At 38.6% G+C, this 27431-nt stretch overlaps 1 protein-coding gene across 6 annotated transcripts in view; it reads right to left on the bottom strand.

Moving 5' to 3' along the window:
* The window catches only part of CADM2 (cell adhesion molecule 2), a 669070-nt gene that overhangs the window by 84868 nt on the left and 556771 nt on the right, over positions 1 to 27431 (bottom strand). For all 6 annotated transcript variants that reach the window (XM_054204867.1, XM_054204847.1, XM_054204857.1 and 3 more), the window contains one exon: positions 15934 to 16024. In XM_054204867.1, coding sequence (XP_054060842.1) covers positions 15934 to 16024 — 91 coding nt within the window. The remainder of the gene's footprint in view (positions 1 to 15933; positions 16025 to 27431) is intronic.

Raw genomic sequence — 27431 nt, 5'->3', positions numbered from 1 at the left:
TGTCACGCCACATTTTCTCTCTTTCCTTGATCAACATTGTGCATGTTGGTGATATCCCCACTGCTAGTTGAGGCCCGAAGGGTATATCAAGGTATTAATGAGCAAAGATTATTATGAGCTTTTTTTTTCCTTTGACAAGTCAGATTTTTAGACTGCTTAGATATTTCAGGCTGAGACACTGGCAGATATTTGCATGCCTAAATTGCACTCTTTTCAGTAAGGGCTGTGTCCCAACACTCATAAGAAACTCTGTGTCTTTATTATAACAAACTTACAAATCTCATCTAAGAAATACCAGCTGCATTTTTTGAGCTAAGGTCAAATGCTTGCTGGCACAAGAATCAAAAAGGAAAATGGAGAGTGGCTGATTCACTTCTGCTTTTTCCATTAAGTAAACAGTTGAAAATCTCATTCACAGTTACTTGCTTGTACAAATACTACTTGTTTAAAATCATTTGTTGTTGATGTATGGCACAGTCAAGGAGAAGCCTCATTAAACTAAAATTCCTTCATGCACTTGAGGTGCAGTGACAACACCCAGAGAGCTGATAAAAGTACCAGTGCTGCAACGTGAATGACAAGCAAGGACTATACAAAGTCTTCGGTACCAAACCTCATTAACCGAGGTATGCACTTCTTGACTTTCAATGCACGTAAGAACATCATGAAGTCTGGGAGATGTAGCAGAATATCCTCTTTTCACCAGATAAGATACCTTTAATAACTAACCATAACAACGACATTTCTAAGATCTGTAGTTGAATCTTCTCAACAAGTAACCAAATGTTTGTTGATATTTATAACAGTTATAGGAGCACCAAAGGAATGGAAATACACCATAAAATTTTTGTACCTCAGTTACATTTTTTCACCAGTGTCAAAAGAAGATGATGTTGAAGCACATTGTATTAGATCATAATAAATAATAAAATGCTTCATGCTTTCAAGAGAATATAATGAAATCTTAATAACAACACAATGGGAACTTATGATTATTTATATTTACGAGCTAAGTCCTATACCATGGTCTGTGTCAATTTCTTTTACATCTAAAAATAACTTATGAAACAGTAATACAATAAAGGAAAAAAACAGACAAACAAAACTACTTACAGGAGTTTTTCTCTTAAATGTATCAGTATCTCTAGACAGAGGGGAGTGCTTTAATTCACCCAAGCTTCTCACACACAGAAAATTACTCTTTAGTACCTTCATGGTAATAATTTTAGTACTGTAAAGGAGAGATCCTCAAGCTCTCAAAGGGATACAGCTCCATTAGCATCTAGTCCTAGCAAACCACAACATTTCAACGCTTAACAGCACAGAAGGAGCTGTACTGGATCAGACTAAAGTTCAGCTACCCCAGTGCCTTGTCTCCAACACCAGGGATAAGCAGGTGTCTAGGGAACAGGCCAAGCACACCTGTTGCCTCCCCAAGCACTCCTCCGACCTACAACTATCTCAGGCACTTCTGACACCAAGCACAGTTTAAAAATATTCTGTAAACCTTAAGGATTTAACTTTCCATGAATTTATGCAGTTTTCCCTCGAATTACCATGAATTTTTGCCACCTGCTATATCCACTGACAACAAATTCCCAAGGTTTTCCAGTCATTGTATGAAAAATGACCTCATTGCATTGTGACAGAACTGGTTCCTATGAGCTAAACTTACCCTTAAAAGTTTCTATTTGAAGAGAGAACAAACCAACAATCCCTAAAAGCTATCACTTTGCCATTTACACTTTTGGAAACATCTGTAATATTTCCCCTCTATATCAAATAGGCCACCACAAGGCACATTTTCTGTGCTCTTCGAGGAACTCCCATATGTTTATAAGACAGGATTTTCCCTCTGCAAAAGGGATTCCCCCCAGAAAGTTTGGGTTTAGTCAGATGTCTGCTAATTGTAGTCCTTTTTGTAGTTTTTACTATTTGTGAAGCCCAGGTGTCAGTTCTACATACTTGCACATTCTAGGATCTCTCCCGAAGCCCTGTTGTCGCAAGTTAGCAAGGTGGTTTTAAGCATGATGTTTCCTGTCACTGTTCATAATTCATCAATCTCATCCTTGAATTCCCTTCGAACACCGGGGTGAAACCATCTGGTCCTGCTGGCTTGTTACTGCTCATTTTGCCTGTTTGTTCCACAACCTCCTCCACAGTAAATATGGACGTAGCAAACTCATCTGGCTTCCCCTTATACCTCGATCCTCAGTTGATCCTAGAAACGTACTGGCACACTTCCTGATATATTTCAAGAACGAATAACTATTACTTTCAATTGCCTTTGCTAGTTGCTTCTCAAGCTTTTTTTTTTTTTTTTTTTTGGTGCTTTGGCTTACTGCATTTTCATACTTAATCTGCCAAAATCTAAGGATCTTCTCTTCCCTTTGGAAAATAACTTCAGTTTTTCAAACTCTGGCTTTGCCATTTTTATTAGTTTGCTTTCTCTTCTGTTTAGCCTCACCAGTTTCTCCTCCTCAAGTGTTTCTGCTAGGTGATACGTATTGACCCTGCGGGTCTAAACTCTTTTCATATTTTTCTAACATAGTCCTCAGGCTGCCTGGAAAGATTTAATTCTCTTAGCTGCCTGTTTTAGCTTCTTTTTAACAAGATTCTTCATTTTTATGCAGTTCCCCTTTTTGATGTTGATTACCCTATAATTGTCTAGACCTCGTCTTTTGCCTCTGGGTGCAAACTGCAAGTAAATACATTTTAAAGAGAGCTGAACGTAGACCTGGGACGGTGCTCACCGGAGGGAGAGCTCCCTCGGACTGCCGCTCCCCGGGACAAACCGACTCCATTTGGAGCATTCTGGAATTTGTATCTATGAGGTAAGAAGACAGGCTAGGAATTTTTGAGCAATAATAAGTGGAAACACTGACCTGTCTCCCACTTACCTCCCTCCTACCACCCGCCGAGCAGCCGCGGTCCCCCGCAGCCAGTCAGCTGGCCGTTCTCTGGGGCGAGCACTGCTGGGCGCTGAGCAGGTCTGGCTGGACCTCCTGCTCCTCCCGCGGGGATATCGCCGTCCACGGTAAGGGATCCACAAGCGGATCCACACCATCAAGCTCATTACATAAATCTTGTGTGCCTGTGCAGCGGCCCTCAGCAAGGATTTAGCTGCCCATCCCCAAGCTCACTGAGATGCTGTGCCAGGTGCCCGGGCCGGGCTGTGAGGGGGAGCTGCCGGGCGGCCCCTGTGGTGAGCGGCCGGGGCTGCCCCGAGCCGGACACAGCCGGTTCCAGCCGGCTCCAACCCACCCCCCGCAGGGCACGGCTGAGCCCCGCAGCCACCGTGGCGGCGCCTCGGGGAAAGCCTCTCTCAGAAAGGGCAAAACGCTGCCCGGCAGCCAGGGCTGAGGGGAAAAGGGCGAGAAACAGCCCTGGGAGCGCCGCGGGGAGAGGAGCAGGAGGAGGAGGTGGAGCTCCAGGTGCCCGGGCAGGGGTTCCCCTGCAGCCCCTGGAGAAGACCATGGTGGAGCAGTGTGAAGGGGAAGGAGCGGCAGAGAGGAGCTGTGATGGACTGACTGACCACAGCCCGCGTTCCCCATCCCCTGGAAGGGGGAGATGGAGGAGCTGGGAATGAAGGAGTGAAGGTCAGCCCGGGAGAAGGGTGTGGGGTGAGGGGAAGGTGTTTTCAATTTTTGTCTTTGTTTCTCACCATCCAACTCTATTTTAACTGGCAATAAATTAAATGAACTTTCCCCAAATAGAGTCTGTTTTGCCCAGGATGGTAATTGGTAAGTGATCTCCTTGTCTTTATCCCGATTCGGGTCCTGTGGAGGAGGGTGAGTGTGAGAGTGGCTGGGTGGGCGTCTGGCAGCCAGCCATAGTCAACCCACCACAGACGGGCACGTGGCAACGCCTGTTAAGCATGGAAGGAGATGCACAGGAGAAAGTTACGGCGTCCTTTACTAAGTAGTAGCCATGTTTTCTAATGTATAAACACTAAATGCTCTTATCTTGTTTGTATTATTTTGATAATGAATAACCTGTGCCGTCCTTCCTTTGTACAAGGCTGTTCCCTCAAGCCTCTGCTGCATAATGCACAGCAGCAGGTATGCGTGCAGCTCGGCACACACAGCTGTGATGAAATTTTCTATTCAGAACACCACCGGACAAAATCCAGTAGACTCACCACTGTCTCCCAGTGAGATCATTCCCTGACTGGATTACCCACCCATGCATGCAACACTGGAAAATACAATATGTTTGTGAACGGGTCTCACTGCCTACTCAGAGATGGGGCAAAATCTCTTTTCTGTGCAGTGGAACCATTTCATCACCTTTCAGAACAGTTCCCTTGGGTTGCCTGTAGCAAAGAGAACTGCCGTCAATAGGGACTGAGTCTTGGTTTTGTGAGGAAAGGAGAATTTCCAATATAGTTTTAGAAAATTACGTAGGCGAGCACTGGATTTACTGAATGGGTGTTTCTGGTGCAAGTGCACTATGAATACTAGGCAGTACTAGGTAGTAACAATGCAGGGACGGTCTTCAGTGCTCACTTAAAAAAAAACCCACAAGTCATGTGTGGCTTCACCTTTCACATATAAGACAGTAATTCCAAAAGTATGCACCAGACCCGGCTGTATTGTTATCCTCCCATACTTATTCCATTCATACCTGTTTTTAAAATTGCACACTGACTGAGACTTTATAATTCTGGAGACAGATGATCAGGCAAAAGGTTGCATTTGAGTTTGTTGATTAAACCCTTTCTTCCAGTGTTCATTTTCTGCACCTCATTTGCACATTAATCATACATGAGCCTCAGCTTTGCAATGACTGGGGAACAGGCCAATACCTACACCTCCATAGTGATTTAGGGATTTCAAAAAAGGTCATACTCTGAGCTTGAGTTCTGCACCAAGAGATTGAGATCACAGTAAATATACAGAATTGATATATAATAGACCAGGTCACAGAAACCTGCTTCTCTCTGTTCTGGGTGCTTTAAAAATAGAAAAAAAAAAAAAGAAAAAAAGACAATTTTAAGTTGAGAAAAAAATGTATCTAACATAGACCCAGGAAGCTAGGGAAGGGTGAAATAAAAGTCATTTTTGTATTGAAAATAATGAACTGAAAAAGGTAAATTAACAGTGGAGAAAGGAACAATATAAACTATTCTCAACAGGGGAGAAAGTAGCAATTCCAAAATCAGTGTCCAACTTCATAAAGAGAGGTTACGTCTTCAAAACAGGAGATGCAAGTTTGTGAATGAAAAGACACCAAATACAAAGAATAAATTAAATAAATATAAATTTATGACATCCTAATTTGATTTTAAGGTACCCTCCTTACGCTGTTCTTTAATTGCCCACTTTGTTTCCTTTAGAAGGATGCTGGTTTACCCTGCTAGCTTACAGCATGTACATGTTCTTAGGGTATTATGCTGCTATAAATGTGGGGTAAAAACACAGATATGCAATGAGCTGGTGTTCTCCATGACACTGGGGTGTTCCAGATCACATCTTCTGTACAGGGAACAAATTTTGTTTCTATAGTTGTGTAACAGAGCAAATACCATGAGCACGATTTGCACTGAAGGAGTCGTACTAACGGGTCTTCTTGCATGCTACTGCTAACGGTTGATTCAAGACTGCTGTAATTTTACCTGTAAATGTAGCTAATCCCTCATCTATAGAAACTGGAGAATCTACAAGATTGAGCATCCATCATATCCTCTCCCCAAACCTTTTTTCTTATGTTTTAACTTTCAGTCCAGTCCTCAATTAGAATTACCCACTCTGTATTTCAATTTTATCTATTATTCTATTCCATGGACCTTTTTTATTTTACAATGTGTTACCCCCCTGAAAGCAAGGAAAAGAATTATTTTGAAAGGCATACACATGCAAAATGGATTTAATGAGCACTAAAAATGCTGCATTTAGTTGTTTTTCACACTGTACTTTCTGCACTATTTTATGTGTAAACACTGCAGACAAGGGACACTTAAAAAAGAAGAAAAGCAATTATTGAATTGAGCCTATTAGGCAATGTGATCATTTTACAGAACACTAAAGGGGAAGTTCTTAAGCACTGCAGGAGGCTTTATTGTGAAGTGTAATTTTCAGACAGGCACTAATGCTCCCACCTGTTTCTTTTTGTGTCACACTTCTTATAACACCAATTTCACTACTCCCTGCAAAATACTGGGGGCGGGGGCAGGGGGGAAGCATAAAAAAAGCGTAGAAGGTCCCAGCTGCGAAAAGAAGGTACAACCTCCCCGACGGCCAGGATGTTTAACACAAACTGAAATTTAATCTATTAAATATACATGGTGTATCTCAGCAAAAATACTACCTGATTCTTAATATGTTATCTACTACATCACAGCATAATTTCACAGTGGAGGTGTAATGTCAGTGAAACATTGGTGTGGAAGGTTACAAGCTGAATATTTACATAATCCTTTAAAATAATTGGCTTTTTCTTGCAAAGACAAACTACCTATCTGGAAACTTTCACTAGGCAGATTTTTTCTACAATTCATATGATATTCTTCATAAGATTTTAGAACATTTTACTGAAAATGAGCACTCATTCAACCTAGCATAGAACAGGTGCCTACTAAATCAAGGCAGGAGATATCATTAGGATGAACTCCTTCAAAATGACAATATTTTAAAAATTGGTCAACTATCCAAAGAAAGTAATTACAGCAACAATGGCAAAGTACTGGCAAATGCTGCCAAGTTTGTCTTCAACAGAGATTTGGGCTGGAATCAGTGACTATTACCTATAAATGTTTTAAAAATAAACTGGGCATAGAATTTGGATCCTGAAAAGTTTCACCATTATTAACAGTTATGTATATTCCAGTCTACAAAACTGCCACATGCTGTGTGATCAGTCTATGTTGCACATGACGTATTTTCTCTTTACCTTCCTGACCGAAAGAGCTTTCTTTATATATAGACTGCTGTCTGTGTGGAGAAACTAGATGCTTAACTTACAATTCTGGGTGATGATAAGAAATTTCTACGTGGCTGACAATAAGCATGAGATACAGTGTTTAACATTAGCTGACATGGGTTATATCCCATCTGATCAAGGTAACAGTTGGTTCATTTTGAGTTAATAACCATCTACTGAAGTATAATCAGTTCCTCTTGGAGAAATGGAAGTTCACACTTCCCAAAACAGGAAGGAATATAAAGAGAGCCTAAATAGGATCAAGATACAAGGATGAAAAAGCAACGTTTAAAAAAAGACAAAGAAGAATCTTTTCAAGAAACCAGAACAAGACAGAAAAGACAGACAGGACAGAGATACTCACTGTATTTGTAGGAGACAGGCTCTATCTAATTGCTGAACAAGCCGAGTCCAAAGAAAGACAACTTGAAATGGACGGAGAGCAAGAGAAAAGACAGGAATAGGAGAGCCTGAGCTATCCTGAGAGCTGCTCCCCAGTGATGAGGAACACAGGGCTGAGAACTATGAGGAGGAGTTCTTACCTTTGTCTGAGTCCACACCCAGCGATACAATACTTTGTCCTATATACGTAAGCATTTATTCAAGAGTGTTTTTAGAGAATATTGCCCAAAGCTGCGTGTGACGTGTGCCCCCGGAAACTTAACTGTAAACTCAGAGTGCTCAGAGGCATAAATGTGAGATAAAGAGATACTTCAGTTACTGAGAGTTATTAGAGGTCAATGCTAGCTCTGGGATCAAGAAGAAGGGGGTCAGGGACAGTCCAGTTTGTTAAATGTAGTTACAACAAAATCCAAAATTCAAAACCATCCACCTTTCTGCTTAAGACAAAGATTGTCCAGCTATAAATGTAAAACAGTGGAACTCCAGTGTCTAACTTTCCTTCTTTCTTTTCACTGACTTGATTTCAGTTGTAGGTCGTCCTTTCCAGAGAAACCTGGAAATAGACTCTTGCAATTCAGGATTTCTTATGAACTTCTTATGTATGAAGCTTAAGGGAGAAATACTTTGATACCTTATTCAAATTTTGCTAGAATAATATTTCATCCTGGATATGGACAAATTAATCCAATTTTCCAAATCATTAATATTTATTGATACTGCCTGAGCATCTAGCTTGGGCTGTGAATTCATTCTGCAAGGTGATTTATAAACACAGAAACATGCATGCTTTTCCAGATCCATTATGATAATTCATACAGACAGAGTTGACACTAGCATTCCTTTCTAGGCTGCTAGGTATTTATGGCACAATCCAGATAGTATTCTGCAATGAATAAAATTTATGCAGAAAATGACATAATTTCATATAGAAACTCCATTTCACCTGCTAGAGATGCTGGGAAGTATATCATGTCCAAGTAGGAAAGAAAGAATTGCATGTGGACAAAAAGCTGGCCATTAGACTAATGATTCAAAATCTAAACCTGCCATTATGGTGTAGTTTCAAAGCAATATTGGCAAACTACTTACACCAAAATGTTAACAGCTGAATGTCAAGTGGGTTTCCGTTATTTTCTCTGCTAGTTTCTGATTTCAGACTCTTGAGCGTAGATTTGTAGATGTGCTAAGAACTCAGTGTTACAATTCAAACCAATGATGAGCTATCTTCTGAATGTGATGCTGCGTCATGTCAAATACTCTTGGGAAAATGGGGACTGTGTTCAATGTTAGACATGAAATATATGTGATCTATTTGTCAATTTTGGTCTTAGGATTTTTTCCTGCTTCAGTTCCCAGCTGTAAATTCGAGGCAATTGAATACCCTAGTTGTCCATAGGTGTGATAAAAATAAACATTTAAACACTTGCCAAGTTCTCAGATACCAGAGGGAAGAAACATATGAACACCTATGAAGAAGTTCTTTTAATTCTGTGTTCTGAGGGCACGCATCAAATAAGACCTGAGACATACAGATCATTCCTACCTACTATTCATAATTACTGTTCCATTGAAAGACTCAGAAGTCCTCTTCAAAGACTATATCCTGCCCATATTACCACAGTTTTCAGAAAGCAAAGTATTATGATATTTCTCATCATATAATGGAAGTCAGGAAATCCAAAAGTGCCCGTTCTGGCATTTCTCAAAATACCTTCTTTAGGTTCAGAGGTCTTTCCACTTTGAATTAGTTTGAACTAAGATAACTATTCAGAGGAAGGAAGAGATTTGCTAGTCTTTTCTTTATAATAACATTTTATCCTTGAGCTTGTGACAAAATGATTCATGAAATAAATGTTTCTATAATTTTCTAACTACCAAACGTGAAAACTCTGAAGAAAAGACAGGATCTGCAGATGAAGAAGACAGTGTATGTTGTCTACCTTGCCTTTAGCAAGTCTTTGGTCGCTGTCTCCAATGTTACTCTTTGTATCTAGGCTGGGATATCACCATTGTCCTGGATGTGGGTACTACTCAATGGGAGAAAACCAGGCTGGACCATTGGGTTGAAGGGACACTCTGCCCGGTGGTCGATTACAAGCAGACTTCTTCAGGAGTCTGTCCCTGTGTCCTGTCCTGTTTAACTGTTTAATATCAAAGACCTGGCTGAGGCAGTGAAATGTACTCTCATTAAGCTGGTTGTTCACACCAGACTTTGGCTGTACTGAGTGTACTTGAGGGGAGGGCCATTATTCAGAAGGGCCTCCACAGTCTAGAGGAACGGGCCAGCAGGTCCCTCATGGGGGGCAGGGAAATTCAGCAAGGACAGATGCAAAACCCAGTACCTAAGCTGAGAAGGACCTGGGGGTCCCAGCCGACAGTTAGGTTAAACATGAGCCAGTATGAGTCCAGGCTCCGCTGTTTTCAGGTAACTGAATCCTACTTCTCTCTCTTCACTAAGTTTTATCTTTCACCTAGAGCCCTGTCAGGTCCTTCTCAAAGGAAACAGCCACTCGCTGGGGTCACTGACAGAACGGTGCTGTATATTTCTCTATTATTAGTACTTGTTTCCATCAGCTTCGCAAAATGTTTGTCTCACTCAAGGGAGTCTCCTTTAAATAGACACTAGAAAAGACAGAACTTTCTGTGGTGATGTCATACCCATAGTTTATAATAGCTTTATAGTGCAAGCTTGATTATTTGGTGTGCCCTCATCATTAAAAGTGATCGATTTTTCTGATATTAAAATGTTTATTTGACTATATATTACTGGGTACATATAATATTAGTGTTTATTACTGATTGTGCTCTTCTGTATAAACTTTTCATGACCTTACGAATAATGTTATGCTAATGAAGGATACACATCTGAGTGTTCTCCTGAAATAAAAATCTTTCCTATTTATTTCAAACAAGGCCAAATATTCACTTTAGATTAGTCAACCACCTATACTATGATTCCCCTGAGCTGCTTGGAATGGAAAGATATTTCTGTAAAGCACACAGGAGACAGCCAACTCTCTCTTTGTTTCCTGTGCCCTAATTATTCCATTATATTTTGACATCCTTCCTGCTGAAATGACACTGACTTAAAAACCCCCCATATTTCATGCACGCTTTGCTGAGAGCGCTGACTTAAGAATATTAAATATTGAACCATTCTTTCACTATGGGGCAGTTTTTGAGTTCACTTTTGGGTCAGTCTTGACTGACTATATTGTTAAGACAAGAGTGTGCAGAAGCTGCAACTTGCAATAAGAAAACATTAGCTGTTAAAACCTTTCGTAAGCACAGATGACATTGCAAATGATCATTTTGCCTTTTGGTTTGTATTTTTTACATCTCCCTTTATATTTTAAAATATTCAAGATATTGTTAGGCAATATGACTTCAGAAAAGCCCAGACATTGCATATGAGTTCATAAGAAGGATGTCTATGATTTCTGAAGCTTAACTACATTTCCTTCTTTAGAAAATAAACAAAGCCCAGGTAAAATTATATTATGCTAAAAAATAAATAAATTAAAAAGAGTCACTGATAACTTACAGATGTAGTAGGCAAGTTCATTTACTAAAATGTTATAGCCTGACAACTTTCTAGGGATCCAGCCAAAAATACTGGAAACAACAAAATAGCTCTAAGGATTGGAAAAACAAGAGATTTGTTTCAATTTGGTTTGAAACGATACAATAGTATCTCCAAAAGAGGAATGCTATAGAATAGTGATGTCAGCTACAGGGTGTCTTGACCTAAGTTATGCAGATATGTGACAAAATACTTTTTTACCTACAATTAAAAAAAAAAGGGGGGGGGACACATGTCATTATTATTCCAATTCTGCAAACCAGCAACTGAGTCCTGCATAAGAAGAGACTAAGCCGACAAAAACACACCTACTAGAATTTTTCCAAAAGAAAACTTTTAAATTTGGTCTACCAAGTGGGCATCAATCAATTGGACAACAATCCTCACAAATGCTATTTCAAGTTCCCTTAAAATATTACATATAATAGGTTATGTTTCTATAGTGAGTTATAAGATCTGTTTAAAAACAACCTCTTTGGTAAACTGAATATATTTCCTCTTTTTCTTTTCCACCAACAGAAGATTTTAACTGAAAACGTCGTATCTTTATGCACACCATATTCCAAATACCAACCGTCCACTGTTGTATATAACTGGTGCCCCAAGCGCTACACAAACTGGACCAGAACATCATCAAATTCAGAGGTCTAAATCCACAAGCGTAATTCGATTTTTTTAGAGATTACTCAAACTTTGATGCTAGATCCTGGAGGCAATAAATTTAGCCAGAGTGGCATATGGAAGCAAGAGATACATTCTTTTGGAAGGCAATGTATGGGGAAGCCTCCACCCCGCACCATCTTAGCACTCCCATTCTGACTCAGCACTGTGGTCAGTATGTCATCTCACCACGCGGGACTGGTGTCACGACATATGTCCCATCACAGCCCCTAAGCGCAAACCCAAGGACCAATGGCTCTTGCAATGACCTCCCCAGCACCTTGCAGGCAGAATACCTCTGCTTGAAGCTCCACCTGCCAACGCGCATACTCTAGAGGGAACTGTGGCACAGTCTACAATGATCTGTGACACTTTATTAATCCCCCGCTGCCCCTGCAAAACCGTCACAGAACAGGTAGGATCCCAGCCTGCTCTTTTTATTGGTATCATCACACTTCTATAGCAGCAATACAGTGCTTACCCAGAACAGCTCCTGCCTCCAAAGTAATTCCCCTAACAGCAATAAGGACAGGGTCATGACCAGAGACAGAGCTATTCTCATCGATGAGCAGAGAGATAAAACCACACAGTTACAGAATTTGTGCATCTCCTCTTATGCCCTCCCTTGTTGCTTCACTGGATCATTCAAAATGGCTCACGCACATTTCCATCTTCCTCTCCACACCCTCTCCCAACCTCCCACTCCTCTGAGTGTCCCCTTAGCCCACTCTCAGAACTCCTGTTCCAACATTGCTTCCTGCACCAAGTCCAGAAATGGGAAGCAACGCAAACCCATTCATAGCAACTAGCAATCTCAGAGTCTGGGATAGTTCCAACCCATCTCACACATTACGACAATCGATGCCGCACACATCCAAGTGTCTGAGGCCATTGTTTCTCTTGTCCAAAATCATGGCCATTGGCTGGTCAAGACAAATCTTATACCCTGCAGTATGAAACCTCAGCAGAGCTGTAGTTCCCGAGTTCTCACACTGAATAAACAGTTGTTCCTCACCTCTCTGCTATATCTCTGGAGGATGCTGTTTTGTCAGGAGATGCAGTTGATTTCCCAGAGGTGTTGGTCTGAGCAAGGCTTCCCTCCCTAAGTTAGGTAGGGCTTCTCCTTAGCATTGTGTTGTAGCTCTGAAACACAGTATCTGGGTATCCACGATGCACATGGTTTGAGGGACAGAATCCCTGCAAGAAGGGGCTTAGTGATGAGATGTAAGATGGGGTAAGCATGTTCTAGTTTTAGCCTCATTCTGCTTTTCCCTTTTGCAAAAGAATTACTCTGCAGCAGCTATAACTACCATGAATGTCACCACAGCCACAACCCAGCTTCATTCTTTCTCCATTTTCATCCCTAATGTCATTTTGAAGCTTGTGAAAATTGCTCTGAGATATGAGAGAAATGTACCTATAAGTAAGTGTTCATTTACTGGTAGGATTCACTGCTGCCTACAGGAAACAGGAGAGACTGTTGTAACTGTAACATAAAGGTGACAGTGGACAGAAATTAACCCATGGGGTGTAAATGGCTATGAAGGACCGTGGTCGGCTCTGAGCTCTCCATAAAGTTCACAGTTCATCACTTATCTTGTGACACTGACATATTTGGGCTCTGTGGACCTCTTTGGTTTCTCTCTCTACAAGCCAGAAGGTAATCATCATGTGGGTTGGGAGCATGACATTACTGTTTCTCATGCTAAGCAACTGCAAACTGCGCCCAGGAGGATGCCTATTTATTACTGGCTCTGTGCCGTGAAAGACTGACCTAATAAAGCAATACAGAGCAGCTGATGTTGGCAGTTCTTGTGGTATGGACAATTAGAGGTGTATTTATTGGCAAAATATTTGTGCCCCAAAGGCTACCACATACAGGTGCCCTGCCTTTATAATTCTGTGGTGTGGAGTTTTTATTTGTCTGCCCTTTCAAAACCACATGTAAAGTTTGCGTTTGAATCCATTAAGGTTGCAACTGAGTTCTATTTAAAAAAAAAATAAAAAAAATCACTAAACACCTCAATGGCAGCTGTATTTTAATTAGTGTGTTTCAACCAATGTCTCCTAATGGTAACATATAAAGAATATCTACAATATTTAGTGTACGAAATAGAAAATACTGTGTATGTCAAGCTAAAACATACCGCTTTTATAGTTTTCTACTGCCTTCAGAAATGACTAACGAATACAGGGGTTTCGAGGAAAATCTAATATCTCATTTTTAACAGAGTGGCATCTTTGGCATGTGATGAAAATGTTAGCCCGTTTTCAATGAAGATTATGAAAATGCGGTTATAAACTGTTGACAGAAAGTCAGGTGCATTTGACCAAAATTAAACATTTGATATAAATTTGATATAAATATCTATATTTTTATATATATATATTTGATATCCCAAAATACAGAGTTAGATATCTGAACAAATCAACTGTCTAAATCTAGTTAGTGGAGAGAAAGTAGCCGAGGTATGGTTCAGTCTGGCTCTTTCTTCTGTGGTTTTCTACATTCCTGTTATAATAGTGCCTAAATCTCTCCACCAAATGCAAAGGAAAGCCCAAGTCAGCAGCTCAGATGTAAATATGTACTGTGCAGATGTTTTAAAACAGTTGAAATTATTATTCCCCTGCACTCAGAAACTGAAAAGCATCATGCCTCAACTCATAACCTCCAAAATTCCTTATGGTTTAAAAACTCCAAATGTTAAGGGCCAAACCGTCCCCCACATCAACAACAGGTAATTAAAAATATGTAATGACCACCTTACTTCTAAACCTTTATCCCTACAGTGAATCTTACATGAAAATAGTGAAAATCAAACACCTGGGACAAGTATGCCTGAAGTTTATAAGCCAAACAGAGCACTTGGCATGTAGCTGTTACCTGTTAAGTCATGAGGAAAACACTGCAATAGGGACAATCCTAAATATCATCTATCCAACAGCACACCCAGGGCAATCAGGGCTGACCTCTTCCCTAAAATTAAGCACTTGCACATCGTTTGCTGGATCTGAAATTAATGGGGAAACAGACTCTGTACCTCTTAATACCTAGGGGAACGCTCAAAGGCTATTAGGTAAATGGATAATTCCTTCTCCTTCAAGTACATTATAAAAGCAAGAGATGGCTTGCAACTGATTTTTCTGAGTTACCTACAGAGGTATCTAACTCCAAAACACGTATTACTGCAAAAGTACGTAGGTACACCGAAGACCAATTTCATTGAGCACCACGTAAGACTAATTGGATTGACCCCCAGTGTTCTGGTCTCAAGCAGGGAAGAAGCATGATCTAGATGCTGAGTTGCTCAGCCCAGTCAAGATTTGGATGGAGGAGTTGCTTTAAAATGATACAAGCATATAATATAAAAAAGAAACGGACTTAGGGAGTTTAAACGATGCCAGACAAAACTCAGAAGATCTTTTCAAAATATACATTTTGGACTAAAATGCCTGACTTGACCTAAATCTGACTTCAGGTTTCCACAATAAGCAATTCCATAAAGTCACTAAAGTTACAGCAGAGAGAAATAGAGCCCTAAGTGACATGATTTTTGGCATGTACTTTGCACCTCTTCTAGAACCAAAATATTATTGCACTATCATTTTCAAGACCATTCTAAAGCTGTGTATTACCTTTCCGTATAACACTATATGTTAATCTTTGGAGCAGAAGGTCAACATTTAAGAGACTTGATTCGTATTAACTTAATATTAAGCAATTGAGTTATTTATGTATCTTTACAGTAAATATAAACCAGCTCATTTGAGAAGATACTGTTTTAGAGAGTGACATCTATTTAAACAGTAGATTGTGTGCAAGAGTTAATCTCTGCAGATCTGCCTTTATTGATGGCAGAGATGTTAATTTCCAAGTAAAACAATTTATATTCTTAAAGCAGGCTACATCTTTTCAAGTTCTCGTAGAAACAGGCAGCCAAGGGGCACATATCATTAAACTCCAAATTCCCCTGTAAAGGACAGCCAAAGCATCCAGAAAGTTCAATATATTTTCTCTGAGGCTAGTTGAAGCAGGAAGATTTTCATGAGACGTTTTCGCTTCTATCGTCAGTTCAGTGATGTAAACAGTGACTGATTAAGCCTGCGCTCCTTTCAGGTTGATATACCTGACTGAAAAAAAAATAATCTCACAGCTGGAATTCTTACTGAAAACTAAAATAGATGACAACGTAAAAGACCAATCTTCTATAGACACTTAATGAAGACAGGCTTCAAGGGGTTTTCTATACCAGAGATTACTTTACACCCCAGGACGAGACAAAAACAGCGGATTTCTGCAGCTGAAGATTGCAATCACAGCAGAATAAGGAAAATAACAAAAACATATTACTTGTTAAATCACTTACACTGGTTTTCCTTTGGATTCACAAGTCAAAATTATAGATTGTCCTTCTTCAGGCCATGAATTGGAAGAAATGATTTTAACTAAAGGTGTATCTAGGAAGAAAAAAAATAGACATCTTGTTGATATACACAAAAAAGATTTATTATCTAAGAGTACATTCTCCTCTATTTACAAAAGACTACACCATAGATTTAATTTACACTTGGAGATGCTTTTATATGGAGCCTTGTGCAATTTTCATTGTCTTCACGAAGGCAATAAAAATGACCAATGGAACTAAACCAGTAACTTTTTATATCCCAAGGAAACACAGATAGAAAGCACGTGTATACTCAGAGGAAATAACTTTTTTCTTTCTGTATTGAATGCAAAAACCCCCATACAAGTATTCCAAAGTCTGATATCTAACAACAAAATAAAAAATATTGAGGACGAATAACAAGTACTCCGTGCAATTGCTTCTTTGTCTATTTATAGGTTGCTATGATGCAATGCTGCTATTAGAGGAATGAACGCAATAATATACATTTGAATAAGAACACTTTTATTGTTGCAGAAGCTTGAAACTCATAATAAGAAAGCTACAATAGGCTTTCAGATAAAATACCTTGTTACAGACATTTTACAGGATATTATTTCTGAAATGCAATAATGCTGTCCCTAAAACAGAACATTCTTTTTTTTTTAAATTAAATTTACAAAGAGAATGTTTTAAATATCTGCAAAAAGCACTACATAAAAGTCTGTAATCTGTCCTAAAAATGTAAAATATTATTCCTATACATTGGAATTAACTTTATAGTTTTAATTGCAAAAAGATACACAATATAACTATTGTGAATTAATGCAGAATAAAGTATTTGGAGTAGATCTTTAACTTTTAAAACATTTTGCCAACTGGCTTGCAAGGATATAGTCTCATAATCAAAATATTTTACGTGAGTTGGAGGGGTACCTATTATAAGGAAAAAAAAGACAACAAAGAAACATCTCTATACAAACCATTTTTTTCCTTAGGAAAAGGAAAAAAGAGTTCATAATCATAGTGAGGACAAATTTCAGACTCAATAGGAAAATATAAATTCTTGTTTCCTCCACGGTTTCCTAACACTAAACGCACATCTTCATCTATGGCACAAGGAATACTTAAACCTGCAAATTCAGGGTATCTAAATTTTGTCTCATCCAATCTGCAATTCCTATTTTCAGTAGCAATGAGGTAGTGGTGACACCACAGATATCCCATTATCAAGCAAATGTGAAAAAGCATGACAATATGACCGTACAAAGTCAAATGGGAAAAAAAATTATATGCTGTAACAATATAATTTCTTATTGAGATGCCAATAGTCCTGTTAAACACTAAGTGGTATATGAACAATTACAAATGTTGGAAGCATTTTTCTAATTTTGATTTTTATTTTTGGCATATCATGATGTACCACCACGGCACAAGACAAGAAAACGGGAAGGTTTAATGTAGACTTGTCACAATTTCACTGAAAGCATTGTCAGCATCATTTAGCTCTCGGTACAGCTGTACTAACCTTACACTAGGAGCAAACCTGTTCCACAAGTTCGTATTTTTAAGGACCCTGCAAACCCTTATGCAGGCGACTAAGCCTTTGGAGGTCATGCTGGCATTTGCTTCATCTTTAGCACGTGCTTAAGGCACTGACCTCAAGTGCCTTAATAAATCAGGGCATCAAGTACTTCTGTGATTTCAGTGGTGCTGTTGAAGATGAATAAATTACTCTCTTGACTATACATTGAACCAGAGGAACAAATTAGTATGGGATAGGAATAGATGAAGAATTTAACTGAGGGACGGAGTCAACTATTGCAATGATATCAAGAGGTTTCCAGAGAAATATGAAAAAGAGCTAAACTTTGGTGGAAGCAATCATGATAGCCACAGGTGAAGAAAGAAATTAAAGGCCCATCTAGCTAGCATTACTGGCTTAAATATTTAAAAAATTATCAGCATTTTATGCATTACTGTAAATGTAAAGGGGACTTCGGACAATTAAGCTTTCATTTGCATGGATCAATGCAGTGCTGTTTCCCCCAACTTGAAGTTCTCATTCCTACTTTATTTAATGCCCCAGACAGCTCTCTATTCTCCATGCGCTTCTAAATAGAGCTTACTAACACAGAATAAGAAAGGTCTTACGTTTATATTTCATTCTCTAATGCACGATAAGGTAGTGTAGGGAATATATTCCCTTGTGATTTTCCCTACTAATTGACTGCTGTACTAATAGTACAGTAACTACTTGTTTCTTTAGAACAGGAAACGCGAAGATTAATTCAATATATAGTTTTTAGGGAAGCTTACAATTCATAATTTTTTTTTATTTTATTAACAGTCTTTTTTCTCAAAAACTAGTTGATATTTTATTTTCGATGCTTCATTTTCAGTGTTACTGTTTCCACTTTATTTTCATGCTGTGCTTGACTTCTCTCCAGAGTTTAAGTGTACGCTTATAAGAGGAAAACTTTTAAGACAAACTAGTCCTCCACTAGTCCTCACATCAATGTTTAAAATGAGAAGAAACCTTTAGAATAATTGCATCAAAACTAACCTAAATACGTTATTTTAACAAAGATGATACAACCCTAATGACTGATATTTTTCCAGAACACAAAACGCTGTTACAAAATACTACCTCCTGCTTGGACTGTTCATTTTAGAAGAACTTGACAAGTATAAATGTACTCTATCAATACTGTGAGCTTTAACCTGTCACACCCAGAAGTATTAATCATAACAATTGGAACATCACCTCTAATCTCCAGAAAACACCACCACCACTAGAAAAGTCTAAAGAAAGAAAAAGATATCAAGAACAGCAATACAGTAAGAGGTTGATTTATTTTCAGATATGCTCATTGGGTTGCTATAAGTAATGTAGGTATGTCCAAAAAACCTCTACTTTTACAACCAAAACAAACAAAAAGGATAGGATCAAGGGGTTTATTGTGGGTCAGATCTTCTGTTGCTCTCCAAATTCAGTAGAACCATATCAACTTACATCAATTAAACTTATCAGAACTTTAATAATTTGCATCTTTTTTAGGATTTGGCCAGTAATGTCATGGTAATAAAATATTGTACATCAGTATTTCAAGTAGAATTCTTATGAAAAAGGGACTGGTGACTAAAATTTCTTTACATTACCTTCAAATATGCCCTTATCCTGATCTCTGAGGACATTACGGAGCAGATAAATATTCCAAAAAGAATAAGCATTGGGAAAATCTGATTTTACAAAAAAATATCAAAACACAGTGGTTTATGTGAGCGTAGGTAATACAGCAAGCCTTGACAGTAAAACACACTGGTTTCAATACCCAGTGACTTATCTATTTACATGCATCTCCAACAGCGTGAGGGCTGTTTGGCCCTCAAGTCTTTAGCTTGAGTAATGAGGTACTTACGAGCTGCAATTGATTGCTAGCACCAGTCTGAACTGAGACTCAAACATGTCTTTAGACACATAGCAAGACATCTTCTACCCCCTATGTGCGAAGAATCTGTCTTTTTGCTAGAAATAACAGCTTAGCAGTGGTTACAGATAAAAGCTATGGGATGGGGTGTGGGGGTGTGTGTGTGTGTTATATATCCTCTCCTATTTCAGACGACCAAAGGCAAAAGTTCCACTGAGTGATTCTAGGATTTGGGTACATCTCAATGCACAAGACCAGGGAAGACATTTTAGAGCTTTGGGAAGATTTATCTCTTTTTGATCAGACAATATCATCTCTATTCAGCAACATACAAAATCAGTGAATGCATGTGAAAAATTGATTTTAGTTGACACTAGTAATGAATGTTATCTGATATATGAAGAAACTAAGCGCTTCAGCACATGATTTTTGTTTACTCTTAGCAATAACTAATGCCAACATTAATAGCTTGTGGAACTGCTTTACTGATTGATTTAATCTCTTTGAAGCTATTTCAAAATAAAGGTGATCCTTACCAGTCACCAGACCTTTGCTGTTAATCAGACCTCTAGTGCGAAAAGGTTGGGGTTTTTATGTTTCTTTAAAATGCGCTTGCTCTTTTTGCATTGCTTGAGTAAGAAAGAGTCCATTACGTATTTATATTCTGTTATAGCCAAGCCCTTATAAGGTTACATCCAGGCTTAAATTTCTTCATATGAATTACTTCACATAAATTTCTTCACAGAAAGTAATCACATGGAAGCCGCGGAAGATTCCCACATGATAAGAAAATAAAAAGAAGGGTCCTGTACTTCAGCACTCTACATTTTAGAGGCCTGCTACACCCCTGTATCTTAAGAAGCCATCCTATACCCCCTCACTTAGAGGTAATTTGATTTTTATCAGAAGTGTTAATCAGCCTACCAAGACTAGTTCTTTAGATGAGTTATTAAAGCCTATACAGCGATTTATGAGAAAAAGAGGTTCCTTATTCCACTGAGTACTGAAGTATTCACACTACGTAGATCAGATCCAACAAAATAATTATTTGACAGTAATTCAGTGATTAGAAAATTCAACCCTTCAGAGCCTGTGGATTAAGGGTTTGGCCTGATTCAAAGAGTGCAAGGACTTGCGTGATGACCTCCCATGCAATAGCAGAGGTCTACCAGGTATTCTAAGGTCTCCCTTCCACTCAGATGTAGAACTAAGATTTCGCTTTGAAAGTGAAAAAGCTTTTCAGTCTATGTTTCAACTATGTCCTAGTTTGGATAAATAAGGATTTTCTGACGCACTAAGAAAGAAAAGGTATGAGGCAATTCTTAACCCTTTCCACATTATGAATCAGAATTGTACAAGTAATTGAGTACTGTGCAAATTGTCCCTATTTCCATTCAGTGCCAAAATAACATGCAATATACCATTCATCTTACTCACATTTAAAAAAGGTTTCTAAGGCCAGATTAGGATACTCGTAAAAAGAAAAACCCCTAAAACTTTAACACTCCCTACCCATTTCCTAGGATGCTTAATTGAAAGTTCTGTCAACGCTTAGCACCAAGTGTCTTTGTTACATCCGTTCATGGGCTTTACATGTAAAAAATTTAGTGAAATGTTTTCAAAGGCCTTTGACCTTGTGTCCTCAGAGTATCCTTCTTATTTGCCAAAAATGGCAACACTTGTAATGTTTAAACAATTTTAAACATTTTAAAAAAATTAAAAATCACTAAATGCAAGCGGATATGAGATATTTTACTAATAGCAGCCCAGATTTAGGAAGACCTTTTCCAAACTGGTAACAGAAATATATTCAGCTAGGGCATTTATGTTTGCACCTTACTACTTTATATGAAGCGCAGTGCTCCTTCAAGTCTTTGGGGTTTTAAATGCCTTTAGTGCATGAAGTCTGTAACTCCTACTTCTCAAAGTAAAAAGGCATAACAGAAGATTTGGGATGTACAAAATTTCAATGACAATCTCCTGTAGTATTATCCATTCATGGTTTTGCTTGCTATACAGCCATTTTGCAAAATGTTTGGATGTTCTTTGTACCTGGCTACCATGGTTTTGTCAAGATCAAAGCAGTCCGATAATAAATATAAAACAAGCTATTTGCTGTTTAACAGACAATCGGTACGTAAAGTACTACTGGTCTCAGCCTATAGTTTCGGGAAGGTTGGTTGACATCATTCTAAGGAAATGGGTGACAGTGTCAAGAAATCACATTTATCTTGATTTCCAGTGTTGTCCCCTCAACAGAGAATGTATTTTTCCTGGACTGTAGGATATTAAAAGACCTGGCACAGAAAAATTGTCACATTTGGTGACAGAAACGTGTAAGGTTCAATATATATAAGATGTATAGAGAAAAATTAGTCTTTTGAATTATTTTAGTTTATAAGTCTTTGGGGTTCAAAAAGAAAAATCCATTGGTGAAGTTCTTTCCTCTATGCATGGTACATAGCAGTGAGATAGATATATGCTGTCTAAATATCTCTTTCTTAAAACACAAGAGATTCCGTGCCTTTTTTATTTTTCACAGTGTCATACTTAAGTCTTCCAAGTTCAAACAAGTACCAAAAGAGCTAGACTTAACAGAAGTGGTAGAAAGAAAGGGAGGCACAGCAATTCAAACATGTTTGCCTGTTGTGAATAAAAATGTACACCTCTATACAATGTAATATAAAACAAATACCATAAAACCTCCAAAACAATGCCCTCCCATCTGATTAGTTTCCATGCAAGCAAATTATGAGGTGATTATTTCAAAACCAGGGCAAACACAATCCTTTTCTCCCTTCATGTTCTAAATAACTGAAAACAGCCCATTAACATCATTTGACCCTAGGCCTCCACCGGAACGCTTTGATTCTGATACGTGTTTCTTTCAAGGTGAGTCTCTCTCTGTAGTTTGTGTTATGAATGTCTCTCCACCTGCTGTAAGAAGCTGAGTTTGTTGTAATGAAGTCTGTGATCCTTGTTGGACTTAGTGTTTGAGCGCAAATTATGCTAACCGTAACAGGAAAGACACTGATACAGGGTGGGAGGAAGTAAGTGCTCATAATACACCAGGATGTGCTACAAGTGTTATTCAAATCCCTCCTTCTAAAAACATCGACACTGACTTCTTATTTAATCTTTTAGGATGATGACTAGATCTTTTTAATTACCTTTTGTGACTAGAAGTCTTCTTCTGTACATAATGATTTTAAAAGCCTTAGAGTACTGCTAGTAAGAAAAGGCTTTGTTTAACAATGTAATACTGCGTTGGATCCAATAATAGGGAATATGTCATTGGATCCATTCAGGAAGAGACCGATGCTTGTGTGACAGAGCAATGCTTCCCGCTGTGATCAGTGAGCTTCCCATGAATGCCACGGGAAGGCTTTACCTTCATGGACTCTTAACAACACAAGGAAACACGTCTTACTAACTTCTCGCCACTTCGGAAAATACTCGCTCGAGCTCCAGGCAGCCCACAGAACAAAATGAACAGGTCCTAGCTATGCTATAACATCCATGTCATGGCTGTCAGATCATTTGGTAGAGGCACTGAAAGGAGGTTTCTCTCTTTCTCTAGAGGAACTTTTGTTGGGATTCCTAGGAATAGCAGGCGGATTCTCATCTTCTCAGCAACCAGGTCGTGTGCTGTTGCAATGTATGAAATTCTGTTTTGGTTGGTTGGTGACGCTCTCTTCTTTTGCCATAACCTGCTGCATTATTTCTAGTGAGTCCCAAGAGCGATGGATCATAATATTACTATCCTCCACAGATGAAGAGGTAGGTTTCTCTCACTGAGGGTTACTGTTTCAAGCCGTCTGCGTAGCCAGCAATGGCTACTGCCCAGGAAATCTCACAAATTTTCCTTTGTCATTAAAAGGGATAGAAATGTATTAGCCCCCCACATTCCTGCTGTTGCCAAGTGATTGTTCCCAGACCACACTAAGTTCTGAAATAATCACATAACTGCATGCAGCAACATCTCCTGCCTGGATCTATAATACTCAGGTTCGCTCTGCCATTTTTAATTAATTTATTTACCTTGTTGTTTAACTTTTTGCTCACTTACCACCATTTCCTCTTTGTACTAGAGTCCAAATTAGTATGATTGATTCATTACAGCACACTTTTCTTCTTACAGGTTTAGCTAAATTATGAGCTACCAACAGCATGCCTTTACCTCATAGTTTTATTTTATGACCACAAACCTTCTGAATATTGAAAAGCTTACATAAATTTCTCTGATATTTTATTGTGGCAGTGAACAACAACAGTTCTGGTGCTATAATTTTAAAAAATGTTATAAAAATCTAACAGTCCAATAATAAAAGATTATTGCTACCTGGTAATAAATGACTGACAGATGATAAGATTTTTAAAGTATTTCCTGAGAGACTAATTCATTTATTTTCTACCTGGTTTTGTCTGCTTTTTCAAAAACCATGTTTGTGAAATCTATTTATGTCACAGCCGCCTACATTTTTCATCATGCTTTTTCTCTCTTATTTCCTTGGAACCTTTCCATCGTTTCCAGATGCAAAGATAAAATAAACAGATACCTCTGAAAATGATGATGTATCTACTTTCCAGATTAATTAGCGTTGGAGTAAGCATAGGACAGTTTAATGTGTCTTTTTTTTTCCCGGGAACCATGAGAAGATCATAATTTTCATGTATGGATAGCAATTACAAAACTTCTTGAAAATTCTATATTCCTACACAATTTTATTCCTATTTCTAAAAAAACCTAAGTAATTAAGCTTACAAAAAGAAGACTTTTAAAGTAAATTCCAAGGACAAACCACTCTAGCATGTACAAAAATAAACATCAAATTGGATATCCCAAATGAGATCTGAAAGAAGAGAGAGGAGTACTCTAATCAGCTCTGTGAAAGTGCTCACCATTTTTAATAGCTTTTACACTTACCAGCTGCGTGCATCCTACAGCTGTGAATCAGCATTCCCCCAAATTGGGCTTCTTTTGTAAATGACAAGTAGCATGGCTTCTGCCTATGCCCTAGTGCTTTGAATAAGCACTCGCAAAGCAAGTCTGCATTGGTAAACTTCATCAAATTACCCTGGGAGATACAGTAAGTTTGATGCTCTGCTTCAGAATATAACGAATGACTTCTCGCTTAAACAGATGCGAGAAAAACTCAGTATGTTGTACCTGACAAATTATGTTATTAGTAGTATTTGTGAGCCAGACAATCTAGATCAAATGATTGTTTCATGGCAATGATATTTCATGTAAATAAATGTATTCAGCAATACTGTAAAATTAAGCTTTATAATACTTTTTTAAATCCTTATCTTCGATAAAAGTGAATACCTGGTACCATATCCACATGGATATTCCTCTGTCTTCTTTTTAAAGTCTTTTAAAAACTACTTTACAGACAAGCAGGACCAGAAACAGCATATGGTCCCTTTGTTATCTGAGATTCTTTGATGACTATTATGTCATCTGTTATCTCGTCTCTTTTAATTTAGTTTAAAATGATGTCTGTTGAAGAAAAAAGTAATAACAGTTTGTACCAGAAGAGTGTAAAAACACTCTCCTGGATGCAAAACAACAAGCCTAATGCCAATGTAGGGAAAAGAAAGCTTCGTCAGTGAATATTCCCTACTGATACTTGTAAGTCCTGACTGCCTGAATTCAAGCACCGACTGGCAGGAAACCCTTTAAGTTACCAATTCTGTGAACACTGATTATCTGGTACTTTCTTAAAAATATTCATAGTACCGGTTTCAACATCTCAGCTGTCAGTCATACCATACTCCTTCATCACAATTGCTAAAAAGAAAGTAAGTAATTAAAATGTGATAGTACATAACGTGTGGCTTTGGATTTTGGGAAGGTGAAAGAGAAGATGGAGGTACACTTACAAAGCTCCACAGTTCCTCTCTGCTCTGTTTAAAATCTATTAAAACCTTACCTTCCCTTTGTCATATAATGTGTTCATTGATCGTTCTTACCTACGTTGTACTTGGTCTTAAAACTGGCAGAGATAAATGTGAGCATAGCATTGGATATATTGGTAGACCCTGCTGAATTAAGCGGCAGACCGAGTGGCACTGTCACCACAATTTTAAATGTGTGCAATTTGATGAAGACAGTTAGCACCAGTCGCACTGCCCGTGTAAATACAGCTATTCCCCTTCACATGTTATTGCAGAATGGGTCACTGGTTTCTTAGTTATCCATTAAGTCCCATACATGCATGAATGATACGGTAGAAATGATATTTTCTTTGGCAACTCAGTTTTGTTTTCTTCAGTGAACCCAAGCGATGAAGCCTAGTTTTACAACTTTTATCTTGTTCAATTATTTCTGTCATGCCCCTTCTTCAGACTAAACAATCTCCATTTTGCCAGTCTCTGCAGATATGCAAACCTCTCTCTTCCATTTAACATCTCTGTTGCCTTACACAGTGCACTCCCCGACTTATTTATATTTTATCTCATTTTTGCCATGTCAGCTAAGAGGAGTAAAGGAAAAAAGGAAAAGGAAAACACCCCTTCTACCTAAATCACATATGGTATCAAGAAATGCCTAACTCTGAGTCAGGGCATAACCTTTTAAAGTAATTTTATCTCCTGCATCCTCAGTTTCTTTTGCTTAAGGCCTTCAGTTTTCTCTTATGTCTGATTTAAATCATCTCGAACATGGCTTGAGAACTGCAGCACATCCAAAACTGCTGAAGGAGTAAATAAGAGCTCCGGATGCTCAACATACCCAAATACCCCTTCAAGCCGTTCTCTGACGTTCGTATTAGATATTGGGCATTACAAAAGTTTAATCTATATAAAAATATCTAAGCAGTAGCACGGTGTCGTGAAAATTTGACTTGTTTCTTATAAACGTGTACCACACCCTCATTTAGGGCAAACCTCTATTCCTTGGGAAGTCCTACTAACAATATATAGTTTTGGAAATAAACAGCCCCCCAAACTGTTCTATCGGGAAGGCCTGGAACAGCTTTGTCCTTCTGTCATATAGGTTGTCTGGCTGAAGGAGACCAGAATTGTAACCTGTAATCTTCAGACTCCTTCCAAGATGATCCCACTTGAAATAACACCAAGACCAGACTAGGAAAAAATGAAAAAGCTATTTGAAGCATATTTTCGAAGGCAGCATGGAAATTAATGGATCTTAGCCATGTACCTGAAAAATTCTTGTCCCAATTGGGACCTGATGTGGAACTTCTCAGATACTGGACTATCATTCAACCACTCAATCTTTATTGTCCTGTTACTGCTACGCAATATAAAGTAGTTATAACAAGTATATTTAAAAACTTGCTCTGTAGTTTTTCTGTAAATTCAACCTTCCACTACATATCTCTAACACAGATCATCTAATATATTCACATTATATCCATGTAGGCATTCATCTTATCAAATACAATGCAGAGAAATTATTTTTTTAATCACTTTTACAGTAAATGATTGTAACTTGGATTAGGAGCTTCAAAAATCAGCCAGTCAGTCAGCCTTGGGGATACTGCTGCTGGGCTGTCTGGAATAGATCATTATTTCTGGAACCTACCTCCTTATGTAGAGAAAGGTTTACCGTTACAGGAAATCAGCTGCACTGCTTTTTTTACACCATTACACTGGTTTTCTGGTCTTTTCAGGTAGATGAACTAACTCATTCTCTGTCTTATGTCCACTTAAGAATATCCTCCAGTGGCTTGACTGACTCACTGTGGGGATTTCTACTGATGACAACGGCATGTGGCCAATCGTGACCAGATTAACTATGTGACCTCAACGGCCTACAGTGAGCTCTGTAAGGTTCTGTCCCCAGCCTCCCCTCCAGAGAGAAAACAGATTTTAGCCCACCGGTGCTCATTAATTCAGAAACGTCACCACAGTGACCGAAGCTAGCATCTCCACAGGGCAAAGTACTGTGTGGTTCAAACATTTATTTGGAACAGGTTCAGGGACGACCTCACTGTGCTCCATTTACCAGCGTAGCCATGCCTGCTGTCTTCTCAGTCCTTTTACCACAAGTTGGCTCTTTCCTAAGCCTAAAGGCTTATA

This window comes from Rissa tridactyla, chromosome 1 (genome assembly GCF_028500815.1).
Source record: "Rissa tridactyla isolate bRisTri1 chromosome 1, bRisTri1.patW.cur.20221130, whole genome shotgun sequence".
NCBI lineage: Eukaryota > Metazoa > Chordata > Aves > Charadriiformes > Laridae > Rissa > Rissa tridactyla.
The sequence above is the reverse complement of the archived record's forward strand: the minus strand, read 5'-3'. Positions and strand labels throughout refer to the sequence as shown.